The sequence below is a fragment of the Lithobates pipiens genome, unplaced genomic scaffold, assembly GCF_037356315.1.
Source record: "Lithobates pipiens isolate NorthernLeopardFrog02 unplaced genomic scaffold, aLitPip1_a1.2 Scaffold_16, whole genome shotgun sequence".
Lineage (NCBI taxonomy): Eukaryota > Metazoa > Chordata > Amphibia > Anura > Ranidae > Lithobates > Lithobates pipiens.
Window position 1 is genome coordinate 324258112 of NW_027507748.1, and position 16655 is coordinate 324274766.

A 16655-nucleotide genomic window follows, 5' to 3' on the forward strand; every position below is an offset into this window, starting at 1 on the left:
AGCGTGTGAATGCAGGGCAATTACAGGAACAATCTCCTGCGTCTCTCTCCCTGCAGCCGCTAAAAGCCAGGAGGGGGAAGAGGAGAAGCTGGCTTTCCGCAGCTGCAGGAAGAGACGCACGAGATTGTTCCTGTAATTGCCCCCCCTTCACCCCGTGCACTGATCTCATGCTCCTGTCTACCATGATTCTTCCTGCTTTGCCCCCCTTATCTGCAACTGCTGGCACCACTGTGCTTTCCTGTACACTGCCTGTCACATGGAGTGCAGAGCAGTGCTGTCAGTTTCCTTTAGTTTAGGTGCATAATCCCGCAGAGCTCTGCAATTTTAACTGGTACAGAGCAAGTCTACACTAAACTGGTTTTGTTTTGCCAAAGATGAGAAGAAAAGGAAAATTACACGATGAAGCAGGATTCTCAAGCGGCCTTCTTGCTGTGTTTTTAGAACCACAAGAGGGTGGTTCTAATTGCAGTATATAAGATCAATTTATTAATAAGAGGAAATAAACCATTCACATGCGGTAGAATAAAATCAGAAATCCGGGCATTGGAAAGATGCTAGGGAGGAGATATACAAGCTCTGGAGCCGATCTGACAGCATAGCAACTTGGCCAATGGTGTCACATGGGATGTGGATACGCGTTTCAAGGCAGTAATGTCTTTCTCAAGCCTCAGATATTCCTTCTCACTGCTAAAGAGCTGCACGAGTCTAAGGCCCCTTTCACACTGGAGCAGTGCGCTAGCAGGATGGTGAAAAAAGTCCTGCTAGTAGCATCTTTGAAGTGGAGAAAGGAGCTGTGTATTCACCGCTCCTACCCATTGAAATCAATGAGGCAGCGCGGCTATGCCGCTGGCAATGCGCCGCGGTGCGTTGCGGGCGGGTTTAACCCTTTTTCGGCCACTAGCGGGAGTTAAAACCGCCCCACTAGCGGCCGCAGACCGCCGCTAAAACGACAAAGCGCCGCTAAGAATAGCGGCGCTTTACCGCCAACGCCCGCACCGCTCCAGTGTGAAAGAGGCCTTATTGAAGCCAGCTGAGCCTACTTATTATATAGCCTATATGGTCATTATGAACTTTTCAGCTTGCACTTCACTACTGGAGTTTACTGGCTTGTTTTGAGCTGTAACAGACTTGTTTTATTCATTATATAACCACTCTGGCCTGATCTGTGTACAAGACTCGGCCCAAATCTACACAATGAGTTGGTACAACGGAGGATGCAACATTGACAACACTGGAGCCAGCACCTTCATAAGTAAGAACCCATCAACAAAACACTGAAAACCTTGATGCCCTGAAAAGATGGGAACATGCTAGTATATGTCTCCAAAGTCCAGAAATCAGGATAGGAAAGGGAAGATCACTCCAGGAGGTCTAACGATAGTAAACCTCTTCACCAGTTTAGAAGCCACAGGTGCTGGCAATTGCATGTAGCAATAAATAAAAAAAATTATTAAAAAAAAAAAAGCAATTTTTTTCAGAGTGTGGCTGTCCAGAACTACTTCCTATTTAATGCTAGTACATCTCCTTGATATCCACAGAAGCCAAAAAGCCTCCCTGATAAAGGGAAGAGATGACAGACCTGGTGTATTCAATAGGACATTTCTGGGCTTAATGGAGGTCCCAGTCCTTATAGATCCACAACCATACTTGTGCCAAGGATCAGGTTTCACAGTTTACAACCACTTAAAGGGTTGACATGTTTTATTATGTTTGTGTGGCTTTTTTTACTTGTTACTGAAATTGTATTTTCTAAATAGTTGTGCTGATATCATGTGACATTCAAAAATTGGAGCCACCACTGTTTTTTGTTCTCTAGGTTGTTGTCTTTCAGAAAATGTTTTGGTGGTTAAATATAATCCTCAGGCTTAAAATGATTTTTTTTAAATGCAAAAAAATCTTTGGCAGCAAAGGGCTTAAAGTGGTTGTAAACCCTTACAACACACTTTGACCTACAGGTAAGCTTACCTGTGTGTCCAAGAAATATCTCCTAAACCTACACGGTTTAAGAGATATTTGCCGAAAGACAGGCACCGCTGTCTATGGCGCACTGAGCGTGGCACCCGTGCGCATGCGCGGGAGTGACGTCGTCGCGGCTTCGCCGAATGACAGCGGCGGAGTGGCAAGACCCACCGAGAAGATGGATGCGCCGGACTACAAGGGACAGCGGTGACATCGCTGGCTCCTGTGTCAGGTAAGTGACACATAATGGACTACTATGCGATGCATAGTAGTCCATTATGCTTTACCTTTGCAGGGAATGAAAGAGGAAGTAAGCCCATCAGGGTTTACTTCCTCTTTAATGTCTTTCCACATTTGCAAAAAAATAAATGCAACTATGTTTGCAGAAAAGGGTGTATATACACTGAGCAAAATTATAAACGTAACCCTTTTGTGTTTGCCCCTATTTATCATGAGTGGAATGCAAATATCTACGACCTTTTCTATGTACACAAAAGGCCCATTTCTCTCAAATATTCACAAATCTGTGCTGGTGGGCACTTCTCCTTTGCCAAGATATCCATCCACCTCACAGGTGTGGCATATAAAGATGCTGATTAGACAGCATGATGCATGCACTGCTTTTGGAAACAAACTGCAACTGTATCGCTGGTGAAGGGGCTCCAAAGAATAATGTGATTTTCATTGTTATGCCATTCTGTGCGACTCAAGCTGCATCTGAAATCGCACTAGTGTGAACTAGGCCTTCTCCCAAAAGGGAAAAACTGTTTGCTGTAACTACCTGTAAAGTGCTAACTGGAATTCAGCTTCAGTTTGTTAGTCTAAGTGCTTTTAAATCTGCTAGAATAACACTACCCTCTCCATAGACTGACGATGCTGTTGTCCAATGCTGTCCGGCTTCACTACTTCATTGAAAATGCATTCATCTTAAGACAGGAAGTGTTTCTTGCAGGATCACCAAATGAAATAGATTTTTATTTTGTATTTTCAGGCTATTTAACCTTTAAGGATTGGTAAACTGCAATATATTACGTTTTTGTTGTAGTTTTTTGGTTTCTATGCCCAAAAGATTATCTAGCTCACAACCTATAGGGCCTGTGACAAGGGGCTTTTGTTTGCTTCAGCTTGGAGTTCTGATGGAAGGCAATAAACCTGTCCTTTCTAAATGAGCTCAGAAGTGTTCAAACTGATGTCAAATGTATGCCACTGACAACAGTTTAACCACTTCGCATCCAGGTCAATTCTGACATTTCTCTCCTACATGTAAAATTTATAATTTTTTTGCTAGAAAATTACATAGAACCCCCAAACATTATATATGCTTTTTTTTAGCAAAGACCCTAGAGAATACAAATTGCAACTTTTTGTCTCGCACGGTATTTGCGCAGCAATTTTTTATTTTTTTTTGTTTTCATGCTTTAAAAAAAAAACAGTAAAGTTAGCCCAATTTTTTTGCATAATGTGAAAGGGGAAGATATGCCAAGTAAATGGCTACCCAACGTCACGCTTCAAAATTGCACGCGCTCGTGGAATGGTGCCAAATGTTGGTATTTAAAAATCCCCATAGGCAACGCTTTATTTTTTATTTATTTTTACTGGTTACATGTTTTGGGTTACAGAGGAGGTCTAGGGCTAGAATTATTGCTCTCGCTCGAAAGTTCGCGGCAATACCTCACATGTGTGGTTTGAACACTGTTTTCGCTTCTGCGTACGAGCCCACGGGGACGGGCCCTTTAAATGTTTTTTTTTTTTTTTTTTATAGGAATATGGCACGATCGGACCTATTTATAGTGAGATGTGGGGTCATAACACCCCACATCTCACCTCTAGGCTGGGAAGTCTATTAAAAAAAAAAAAAAAAAAAAAAACGATCCTGGCTTCCCAGCCAAAGCGGCGCAGTTAATTTGAATGCAGAGGCCGGGCGTGACGTCATAACATCTTGTCCGGCCTCCAAACAATCATAGAGACTCTGGGGACGGTCTGGTCTGCCGGAAATCTCTATGGTATCATCCGAGGGCCTGCGGATCCTGTGACCGACTAACCGATGGGAGCCTCCCGCCGCCCGTAAGAACGATCGGGGCATCGCCGGCTGAAAATGCCGATATCTGAATGATTTTTGTGGCCTCAGGGATCATTCAGATATTACACCACAAAGCCCTGACGTCATATGACGTAGCTTGGGCGCCAAGTGCTTATAGCTGATGCAAGTCCCTAAAATCCAATTTTAACCACTTCCCGACCAGCCGCCACAGTTATACTGCGGCAAGTTGGCTCCCCTGGGCGATTCGTCGTAGCTATACGTTTGCTTTCAGAGCACTAGGGGGTGCGCGAGTGCCGCCGATACCCTGCGCAACTGCCGGGCAGCCGCGATCGCTCAACACAGACAAAACAGATCTGTTTACATTGACAGATCTCCGTGCTGTCAGGGGAGAGGAGACTCATATGAGGTTTATACGAAGTATGAACAAAGATCGGGCACCTCATCCAGGCAGTCCCATCCCTCCACAGGGAGCAGTTCTAGGACACAGTTAACCCCTTGATTGTCCCCTACTGTTAAACCCCTCCCTGCCAGTGTCATTTATACAGTAATCGGTACATTTTTATAGCGCTGATCGTTGTATAAGGAGCCACGCCATAGGCAAGGGTCCTCTTTTTCCGCTCAGAATCGGATTTTTCATCAGCCCGGGTCGGCAGGTAAGCGTTCAGTCTGCCAAGGTGCCTACTGAGGCACAAAAGCATCCCTGGTTTCGCAAGCCTACGAGCAAATCTGTTACCGCATCACTCTCGCGTGGGGGGTCGCCTTTGGGAGTTTGCAGCTCGGTGGACTTCCCTGCTTTCCGACCAGTGGGTCTGCAAACTGGTTTCAACAAGGTACAAGATAGTTTCTTTCTTGTCCGCCAAACTGACTTTTTTTTACCCTCCAACCTTCATCTTCTGGCTCATCGAGAGGCCCTGTTTGGCGCAGTATAGGACCTGCTGCTGCGTGGGGTGATAGTGCCTGTACCGACACTGGAAAGGTTTCAGGGATTTTACTCCAATCTGTTTGTAGTCCCAAAGAAGGAAGGGGTCTTGTCCGGTCCTGGACCTCCAAGGCCCTCAACTGCTTTGTGAAATTAAAAAGTTTCAACAAGGAATCTGTTTACGCAGTGGTCGCTGTACTCCACCAGGGGGGTTTTCTGACATCCCTGGACATCAAGGAACGCATACTTGCATGTCCCCATATGCATCAAGCATCAGCGGTTTCTGTGATTTGCAGTCGGGGATGAGCACTACCAATTTGTAGCTCTCCCTTTTTTGGCCTGGTGTCGGCACTGAGGGTCTTCACCAAGGTGCTAGCCCCAATTTTGGCTTTGAGGCAGCGAGGGATCGCAATCGTGGGTTACCTGGATGACCTCCTCCTGAGGGCAGCTTCCGCCTCAGAATTAAGGGAGGATATGGCAATAGCCATGCAAGCTCTTCGGGAGTTTGATTGGGTACTGAACCTACAGAAGTCTGTGTTGGTGCCGACTTAACGCCTGGAGTACCTGGGATTGCTTATGGACTCTTCAGAGGTGAGTCTTTCTCCCTTCGGACAAGTTGCAGACTCTTCAAGCTGCGGTGAAGTTGTTGGTGTCCCGCAGTGGGTCATTGCTGCGTTTTTTGCATGCGAGTCCTGGGTCTCATGGTAGCCACTTTCGAGGCGGTACCGTATGCTCAATTCCACACTCGAGTCTTGCAAAAGGAGATCCTGTCCAAATGGGACATATCCCTGTCATTCCTTGATTGTCAAATTCGGGTGACCCAGCTAGTCAGGGACTCCCTGCTCTGGTGGCTCAGGTCGCTGGCCCGTCGTTCCTTCCTCTTCATTGGACGGTGATCACAACGGACGCCAGCCTGACCGGTGGGGGGGGGGGTTGGGGCACAGGGTCTCTGGACGCAGGAAGAATCCCGCCTGCCGATCAGTGCTAGAACTTCGGGGCGATCAGGCGGTGCCTCTCCACATGGTCACAGAGGCTGCAGGGGCGTCCGGTCAGGATCCAGTCAGACAACGCTACGGCGGTAGCATATGTCAATCAAGGAGGAACAAGGAGCTCGGCTGCAGCACTGGAGGTCGCTCACATCCTGCGGTCGGCAGAGTGTTGGCCGTGTACATTCCGGGCGTAGAAAACTGGCAAGCGGACTACCTAAGTCAGGTGCTGGATCAAGGGGAATGCTCACTGCATCCAGATTTATGTTGGCTCCTTTGCCTAAGGTGAGGCATACCAGATGTGGATCTCTTGGCCTCTCGACTCAATCGGAAGGAGGTTTGTGGCCAAGTCAAAAGATCCCTTGACGGACGTGGCAGACGTGTTGGTGGCTCCATGGAGGCATTATCAGCTGATTTATACCCCCCCCCCCCAAACTTCTGTTGGATTCAGTAATCTCCATAATGCTGAGGGCACAGAAGTCACCTCGGAAGATTTATCATCGTATATGGAAGGCCTACATCTCCATGTGTGAGGAGATGGGGTGGCGTCCGTGCACATACTCAATTTCCAGGATCCTGCTGTTTTTGCAGCGAGGAGTGGATCAGAAACTTGCCTTAAGCACCATTAAGGGGCAGATATTTATTAGGCTTTTTGTTGTCTTTTTTTTTTTCAGCTGCCCTTGGTGGCTCATTCATTGGTGACTACGTTTGTTCAGGGGTTTCCACGTGGCCCCTCTGGTTCGACTACCGCTGCCTCTGTGGGATTTGAACCTGGTGTGCTCGGTGCTTCATAAACCGCCTTTTGAAAACATTAGGGAGATCCCCTTATTGACACTCTCAGAAAGTAGTCTGCCAGGAGGGTTTCTGAGTTGTCATGCAAATCTCCCTACTTGGTCCTCCACAAGGATAAGGCGGTGCTGTGCCCGCAGCCTTCGTGAGGACATTGTGCGTCCATCCTTATGTCCTTGGCCGTCACATCCCAAAGAGGTTGCTTTGCATTCCTTGGACGTGGTCCGGGCTCTGCGGTTGTATCTGCCTGCTACGGCTCCTTTCCGGAGGTCGGACTTGCTGTTTTTTTTTATTGGCTGGTCCGAAGAAGGGCCTGGCGGTCTCGTCGGCCACCATTTCTTGGTGAATCAGACAGATCCATTGTTCTGGCTTATGCCATAAGGGGGCAAGCGCTCCCTTTTCCTGTCATGGCACATTCTACCAGGGAAATTGGTGCCTCTTGGGCTTTCCGACATCAAGCGTCTATTTCTCAGGTGTGTAAGGCGGCGACCTGGTCGTTTGTTCACACTTTCACAAAATTTTACATGGATGATGTGAGCGCATCTTTCGATGCTTGCTTTTTTCGGCCTCAAGATTTTGCTGGAGGCTGTTTAACCACTTGCCGTTGGCAGGCTGTCATATGACGGCCTCGACTTTGCGGTGGTATATCTGAATGATGCCTGAGGCTACAGGCATCATTCATTCAGATATCTGCATTTTCAGCCGGTGATTCCCTGCACTGTAACAATAATCATAGTGGCTGTTACGCAGCTTGATCGTTCTTGCGGGTGGCGAAAGGGGACATCCCCCCCCCCCCCCGCCACCTTCCCGGTGCTTCTACTGACTCACCGCAGCGATTGGTGAGTCGGAGAAGGATTTGCCGTATGTCCACCATAGAGATTTCTACGATCGTCGGATGCCAGGCACTATGTTATGACGTCACGCCTGGCATTGCATTAAAAAAAAAAAACCAGCGCCGCTTGGCTGGGAAGCCTAGATCATTTTATTTTTTATTTTAGGCTTTCCAGCCTAGAGGTCGTATATGGGGTCTTATTGATCCCATATCTCACTGTAAAGAGGTCCTGTCATGTCGTATTCCTATTACAAGGGATGTTTACATTGTAAAAGGAATAAAAGTGATCAAAATTATTATTTTTTTGTTAATTTTATTTAAAGGGCCCCTGTCTGTGTGCTCGCACACAGAAGCACACGCATGCATAAGTCCCGCCCACATATGAAAACAGGGTTCAAACCACATGTGAGATGTCATCGCGAACGTTTGAGCGAGAGCAAAAATTCTAACCCTAGACCTCCTGTATCTCAAAACATGTAACCAGCAAAAAAATTTCAAGTGTTGCCAATGGGGATTTTTAAGTACCAACGTTTTGGCGCCATTACACGAGCGTGTGTAATTTTGAAGCGTGACATTTTGGGTAGGGCTGGGGGAAAAATCGTTTTAAGTCTTGAATTGAGTTGAGAGGTCAAAACGATTCAAAATTTCAGCAAATCAATTTTTCTTTTTCTTTTTTTTTTTTTTCCCCCACCTGAGGTGCTGCGGGCAGGAGTTTTTGGGCGAGGCTTCGGCCTAGTCTGACACCACGGACTAGGCCGAAGCCACGGCCTCGCCTAAAAACTCCTGCCCGCAGCTCCTCAGGACCGGCGCGGTGTCCATAAAAAAATATAAAAAAATTAGATTTTTTTTTTTTTTTTTTTTTTGAGAAAATCACCCAGCTCTAATGTTGGGTATCTATTTATTCAGCGTAACTTCATCTTTCACATCATGAAAAAAAATTGGGATAACTTTACTGGTACAAATAAAGATTGTTGCGCTAACTCAAAAAAATATAAAATAAATAAAATGGCAGCTCGCACTATTGCAGGGAACAATATGCACAATATAAACAAAGAAAATGCGGTGCACAAAACAAAAAATATAAACGCATTTAAAGCGGAGGTCCACCCTAAAATGGACCTTCCGCTCATCGGATTCCTCTCCCCCCTCCGGCGCCACAATTGGCACCTTTCAGGGGGGAGGGGGGTGCAGTTACCTGGATAATCCAGGTAACTGGACCCACTTCTGGGCTAGCTCTCTGCGGAAAGGGGCGTACGTTACGCCCCTTTCCGCAAGCGCCCGCCCCCTTCAGCAAGTGCCCCGCTGCCTGCTGGGAAACACACAGCTCCCAGAGGCAGCGGGGACCGTCCTCATTGCGCAGCGCGGCTCGCGCATGCGCAGTAGGGAACCGGGAAATGAAGCTGAAAGGCTCCATTTCCTGATTCCCATACCCAAGATGGCGGCGGCAGGACCCGACAGACGACCTAGCGATCGGCTTCGGGTGCCGACATCGCGGGCGCGCTGGACAGGTAAGTGTCACTATTTTAAAAGCCAGCAGCTGCAGTATTGGTAGCTGCTGGCTTTTAAAAAAAAACAAAAAAAAAACGCGGAGTCCCGGTGGACTCCCGCTTTAAAGTAACGCATTCATGTGTAAAAGTCCAAAACAGGTACTGAAACTTCAGTGAATCCACAACAGATCTCCCTCCACCTCATTCAGCAGAGATGAGGATAGTACAATCACCCAACACGACAGACCCTTACCATCAGTGCAACGATAATGCACAAAATAGAAAAGCCACTTTGCTCCACTACTCCTCACAAGCAGTACACTGGAACCAGAAATCTCTCCAATCATGAACAGGTATTAAGATTCCCATGCAGTTCAGCAGTCATGTGGATATAGAAAAATAACAACGCTCATTGCGCAGATATCTTAAAAAAACGATGCCCAATTTATTAAGAAAAAACAATTCCACTCACATTTAAGTTGATTAAAATAGGCAAAACAACTGAAGCGTCCAGCGCTTCAGTGATAGTCGCTGTAGTGTAGTCTGTCCAGGTCCCACGTTAAGTCAGGCTCTACCCAACGTTTCGTCACTTCAAAGTGCATCATCAGGGGCAACTTTAACTTTACTGGTGTGTGTGTGTGTTTTTTTTTTTTTAACATTTTTTTAAAACGCGTTTGAAAAATGACTGCAAATACCGTGCAAGATAGAAAGTGTCAATGACCGCCATTGTATTCTCTAGGGTGTCTGCTAAATAAAACATATATAATGGTTGGGGGTTCTGTGTAATTTTTATAGCAAAAAAAAAGATGATTTTTACATGTAGGAGCGAAGTGTCAGAATTGGACGGCATGCGAAGTGGTTAAGGTTGCAACTCCTCCGTTGAGGAGCTCTGGTTGTTATGGGTGGAGTTATTTTCTGGCTGTTCCCACCCCTCCATTTTTTTTTTTTGCGCTGCTTAGGGACATCCCTAAGGTCAAGATGAAGTTACTGTGTCCGTCAATGAACGAAAGAGAGAAAAAAAAGGATTTATTTTCTTACATCAGGGGACACAGAGCCATAGTACTTACTATGTGGTTATAGGGCCACTGATAGGGGATGGACACTGGCATGCCCTAAGGCAAGAAGTGTACTCCCTATATAATCCCTCCCACTACTGGGAGTGCTCAGTTTTTTTGTCGGTGTTGGTCACGAGTAAAGATGTTCTGTGCTGAGCTCCACTGGAAGCTTCCCTGCTGGGGCTAGCCATGCTGACCGAATCTGTTCTGATGTCCTTTCATGGGCTAAATGGATAGTACCCGGGCCTTGTGTCTGAAGAAACAAGGTTTTGCTTTCAAACGCTTCTCTTTAGAGAGCTGGACACTGGGATCCAGTACTTTTTGGTAGTAGTAAACTTTTTACTGGCAGGGTGCTGTCACAGGTCCAGGATTGTGGGTAATCTGAGGTTCCCCTGTTCCTGAATGTTTCCTAAAGGTCTCGGAGCCTATCGTGAAGGGTGAAGATGCAGCTGGAGGCTGAATTGAGCACTCAACAACCTGATGCTGGAAACAGCATGGAAACCTTTTCATTTCTCCTCTTCTCTGGCCACAACAGATCCTCCGTTAAGAAAGGGGGGTCTGGGTCTCCTCCTGCGCCGCCAATATAGATCCCTGGCAGACGATTTACAATCCCCCGTACCCCCACCCCCCGCCATGTCGTGTTTTTTTTTTTTTTTTCTCCTGAAAGGAAAGAGGGGGGGGGGGTCGTAATTCACGTGGGGGGCATGGCTAAGGACATCAGCCACACATGGAGGACGTGTTTAAGTGCTGTGTATGTGTAGCTGCTGCTGGCTGTGGAGGGACACATGAGGAGGATGGCTTGTTCAGGTTAGTGACACAGGTATTTCACTTTGGCACATTATACTTCACCAGCCTAGGATTGGCCATGCCACTGGACTATAGCCTAGCAGTGTACATTATTTTGCTGGTAGCACCTCTGCTTTATGCTTCAGGCTATGAGTGGTAATGAGACCAGGAACTCCTCTAAAGGGGTCAATGGTTTTCACTATAAACTAAATCAATTTCCAAAAGAATGTCATCCTCCTCAGAGGGATGTGGCTGGTCATATTGAGCCGTCAGGGGAAAGTGTTGTTGCATAAACACTTCAGTCCCTGTGTATATATCATACAAGAAGCCACAAACACTCCGTGTCCATAGAAAGTTTAATGTCATTTTGTTCCTTTTTTGTCTTAAATAAAACCCTTGGATTTTACCAATGTGGGTCTTTTTTTAATTTTTTTTTTCTATGGCCACGGAGTGTTCTAAACATCCGGCTTGTTCCTGCCACTGAACGCCTTCAAGGGCTGCGCAGAGGGTGATTTGGTCAGTGTATACCTCACCATATGAGTGGATGGACATCTGAGGAATACAGATTGGGTGAAATGCATCCTACCCTACCTCCTATGTGGTGAGGAGACAAGCCGTTTCTCATTGGCAATCTGGTAAGCCTAATTCATATAGGTGGTGGAATACACAGCACGGTGAATTATTGAGGATTCGGCACTGGGTGTCCTTCACTTCACGGATTGGACTTTTTTGTTTAATTTATATATTCATTCATGAACCTTAATCTGTTCCGTACACTTTGGGATATTTTTTATATATAACTTTTGTGAGTTATTAATGTGGATATTGGGGATTCATACCATATATTTTACACGATTGTGAGTGGTTGCAATATCACTGCTTTATTTTATCACAGCTTCATTTTTTTTCACTTGTTGATAGTGTTGTATACCACTTTAAGTTGCAGCTTCTATATTAATTTTTTGCAGCGCGTTTTTTTTTTCTTGTACACATTTTTAGGGTTTTATTCAAACTTTTTCACGGTTCCAAAACCGAACGGGGGATTGAGACCCATTCTAGATTGCAAAGTTCTGAACCGGCACTTAAATATCCGGTCCTTTTGCATGGAGTCAATCTGATCGGTTGTCTCCATCCATGCAAGGAGGGGAATTTTTGGCATTGAACAATATCAAGGATGCATATCTCCACATGCCAATATTTCACACTCATCAGAGTTCTACCATTCGAGGTAGGAAATTGTAATTTTCAGTTTGTGGCTCTGCCGTTCGGTTTAGCCACCTCACCACGTGTCTTCACAAAGATCCTGGTACATCCTTTAGCCAGGTTAAGGGCTCAGGGTTTAACTGTCCTAGCCTATCTAGACGATCTGCTTTTAGTAGATCAATCAGTCACCGATCTAAACCAAAGTTTAATCTCAGCTGTAAGCTACTTGGAATTCCTAGGCTGGATTCTAAACCTAGAAAAATCCTCCTTAAAACCATTAAGGAGATTACAGTACTTGATGCGGATCATAGATACCGTTCAAAAGAAGGCAAGAGTTGGCTCCATAAAGGAACTGATTCAACTTGTCAAAACAAAGAAAAATCCTTCCATTCGGCTGTGCATGAAATTTTTAGGAAAGATGGTGGCCTCTTTCGAGGCCATCCCTTATGAGCAGTTTCATTCAAGACTGCTACAAAACACCATTCTGTCAGCTTGGAACAAGAAGGTCCAGGCTTTTTGGTCTTTCCAATGCACTTATCCCCCGAGGTGCCTCCAGAGCCTCAATTGGTGGTTGATATCCAGCAACCTCCAAAAGGGGAAATCCTTTCTACCAGTATCCTGGAAAGTGGCAACAACGGATGCCAGCCTTCTAGGCTTAGGAGCAGTCCTGGAAGAAGCATCTGTCCACAGAAAGTGGGTCCAAGTCAGAAAGGACCTTGCCCATCAACATTCTAGAAATTCAGGCAGTTTGTCTGGCCCTAGAGTCCTGGACGCTCAGACTATGGAATTGTCCTGTCAGGATTCAATCCAACAATGCCATGGCTGTGGCCTACATCAATCACCAAGGGGGCACGAGAAGTCGTGCAGCCCAGAAAGAGGTGAATCATGTTCTAGCTTGGGCAGAAACATTCCTTGCTTATCAGTGATTTTAATTTCAGGAATAGAAAATTGGCAGGTGGACTACTTGCGTCGCCAACAATTGTTTCAGAGCGACTGGTCCCTTCACCCCGACCTCTTTCTGTTATGTCAAAGATGGGGTGTTCGGAACATGGATCTGTTCGTGTACAGATTCGACAACAAAGTCGACAACTTTGTGTCAAGTCGAGGGATCCGCTAGCGTGCGGAACAGGTGCCTTGGTCTTTCCATTGCATCAGTTTTCACTGATCTATGCCTTTCCCCCAGTTCTGCGACTTCTCTGCAGGGTCAAGCAGGAACCGAAAGAGGTGATTCTGGTAGCTCCTGCGTGGCCCAGAAGATTTTGGTTTGCTGAGATCATAAAGATGGTGGTAGGGGACCCTGCCGCTGTGGCTAGACTTTCTCGCACAACGTCCGGTATTCTATCCTACCTTAGGCGCTAAATTTAACGGTTTTGCTATTGAAACCCACATTCTAAAGGACCGTGGGTTATCTCCTTCAGTAGTGTCTACTTGAGTTAATGCTAGGAAGCCAGCCTCCAGAGTCATTTACTATAGAGTCTGGAAGGCATATGTCTCCTGGTGTGGATCCAGGGGTTGGCACCCCAGGGAGTATATCATAGGTAGGATCCTTGAATTCCTGCAATTGGGATTGGAAATGAAGCTGGCCTTGAGTACTATCAAGGGCCAGATCTCGGCCTTATCAGTATTCTTTCAACGGCCTCTTGCTTCTCACTCTCTGGTACGTAGTTTTATTCAGGGGGTAACGCAGATTAATCCCTCCCCGTCAGGGCACCCCTAAATCCTTGGGATTTGAATTTAGTCTTGTCGGCTTTACAGAAACAGCTTTTTGAGCCTATATGGGAAATTCCCTTTGTTCTTTTGATGAGAAAAATAATCTTTTTGGTTGCCATATCCTCTGCCAGAAGGGTATCCGAATTGTAGGCTGTCTTGTAAAGAGCCATATTTGATCATGCATAAGGATAAGGTGGTATTGCAGCCTCATCCTGAATTCCTACCGAAGGTGGTGACAGGTTTTCATGTGAACCAGGATGATATTCTGCCTTCTTTTTTCCCTCGATCTAGGGAAAAGAAGGCACTACGTTCCCTTGATGTAGTGAGAGCAGTCACGGTCTATTTAAAGGAGACCGCTCAGATTCGCAAAACAGATGGTTGGTTTGTGCTGTCAGAAGGTCCTAAAGAGGACAGGCGGCATCAAAATCTATTTCCAAATGGATCCGTCAAGTGATTGTTCAAGCTTATGGTCTAAAGAAGAAAATTCCTCCTTTTCATGTTAAAGCACACTTCACCAGGGCTGTTAGTGCCTCTTGGGCAGTGCATCACCATGGGCGGTGCAACTTTGGTCTTCAGTCCATACATTTACCAGATTCTATCAAATCGATGTAAAAGGTCATGAGGATATTGGGCGTAGTATACTGCAGCCTGCAGTAAAAGTCCTCTAGCCTCTTAATGCCCTACCTTTTTTGTTGTCTGCCTCCCTTCAGTTACCATTGTTATGGGACATTACACATAGTAACTACTATGGTTCTGTGTCCTCTGATGTATGAAAAGAAAACGGGGTTTTAAAACTGCTTACCTGTAAAATCCTTTTCTTTGAAGTACATCAGGGGACACAGCGGCCCCTCCCTTCTTTGGTATTCACGTATACTGCTTGGCTATAAAACTGAGGTACTCCCAGTAGTGGGAGGGGTTATATAGGGAGTGCACTTCCTGTTTTAGGGCGTGCCAGTGTCCATCACCTGAAGGTGGCCTATAACCCACATAGTAACTACTATGGCGCTGTGTCCCCTGATGCACTTCAAAGAAAAGGATTTTTACAGGTAAGCCGTTTTCAAAACAGGATGTTTAACTTTTTGTTATAATAAATATCCCCCAAATTGAAAAAAAAAAGTCTTATCAGTTTAGGTCAATATAAATTCTTCTACATATTTTTGGTAAAAAAAAAAAAAATAAAAAAAATCGCGATAAGTATATATTGATTGGTTTGCACAAAAGTTGTAGTGTCTACAAACTATGGGAAAGATTGACTAGGAGAGGAGACATTGTTTTTCCTACTTAGAGGAGAGGAGCCATATGGTTTGTTCCTCTGACAGCACAGGGATTTGTGTATTTACACAACAAAAATCCCGGTGCTGATGTTCGTGTATGCGATCAGCGCCGATCGTGCCCGCTGCCCATGCGCATTGGGTCCCCGACCGTGCACGACCTCTGGTGGTTGCTAAATAATGAATTTACCCATACGAGATTTCGCCCACAGGGGCCATTCTGCTGCCTCTCCTCCCTCTCTCCCCCTCCTATATTAGTTATACACTTTTTCCATTGACCAGCCACAGACTCAGTGGCTGTGTAGGTTATTTCTGATGCCAAAACTTGCATAAGAAACGCACACTTTCTACAAAGGAAAACCCATGACATGTTTGGCAGTCAGTTAAAACATTTTGAGGAAGATTATACCTGGGAGAGGAATTTTCTGAAGTGGGCAAGTATATCTAGAACAAAGCATTAAGTGGTAATTTAAATAAAACTTGACAATTGGTTGTAGCTGGGTTTTGCTCCCTCTTTTTAAAACGGACTGCAAAATAGACTGACAATGTATCCCCTCTATTGTTTTGTTCATAACATTGTTGAAAACTCAAATATGTATAACCGTGTAGGCAATAGCATGCAAAACAGCAAAGTAAAATAAAACGAGATGGATACACAACCTCTCTATTCTAACTAAAACCGGCATTGTTAAATTACATTTTTTTTTTTCACATCTTTACAGGTCAAATGGAGGAGTCTTCCCGAACACAGCTGGCAGCACAAGCCCCAGATAGTAATTTTAGGGTAAGGCAAGCCTTATGTAGATATCTGTATGTATGTTTGTCTTTAGCTGAATCACTGTGTTCATGTAGGATAAAGTTTTCTTTGGGGAAACTTTCTGTCTAGAACTATTGGTCTCCAGGGCCCAAAAGTGTGCTTCTGCCTTACCACCACCTTAATCTATTCAAGGGCATGATCCCGAACCTCCCAGCCTTTTTGAGGATGAGGTGGATGCAGAAGAGGATCCTGCAGTAGAGTTTAACTCCTGAGTCTAACAAGATATGAATAAGGCTCCGCACCATATGCTTTCTACTATGAGTTCACTTATTCTGTGTGTACTAGCCTTTGCCTAGCAGCACTGGAATCTCCACATCCTAAACAAATGCTTTAGGGCAAGAAGTGGCTGAAGTCCAGAAAGACTTTTCCCTTGCAGCACATGCAAATTAGTCAAATATATGTTCTTATTAATCTTAATAAAATAGAAGAACATGGATAATGACCAGATGTTCCTTACAGAAAATCGTACAACGTAAGTCACGTATCCAGTGCATGTTAAAATATAAGTCTGAGTAACGTCATACAGATATCTTGCAATATCAAGAGGTTAAAACCCTTATGTCTTAAAGTGAAACTTATTAGAGATGGGGAATAGAGCAAAAAAAAAAGAGGAGGAGGGGGGGGGGGGGTTGGGTATAGTGCAAGAGGGGAGGGTCAGAAGGGAATTGAGTAAACCTTTGTGCAGCAAACCTGTGTGATGGAATCTGGAAGTGTTTCTTTGGAGGCTATGGGGTGCCAGCATAGTTTTCAGAGTCCAAGGTAGAAAAGTCAATCCAAATGAGCCATAGGACCTTAAATTT

At 45.4% G+C, this 16655-nt stretch overlaps 1 protein-coding gene across 2 annotated transcripts in view; it reads left to right on the forward strand.

Moving 5' to 3' along the window:
* ZMYM4 (zinc finger MYM-type containing 4) overlaps positions 1–16655 on the forward strand; it is a 191873-nt gene that overhangs the window by 24674 nt on the left and 150544 nt on the right. For both annotated transcript variants that reach the window (XM_077481731.1, XM_077481730.1), the window contains exon 3: positions 15761–15822. In XM_077481731.1, coding sequence (XP_077337857.1) covers positions 15761–15822 — 62 coding nt within the window. The remainder of the gene's footprint in view (positions 1–15760; positions 15823–16655) is intronic.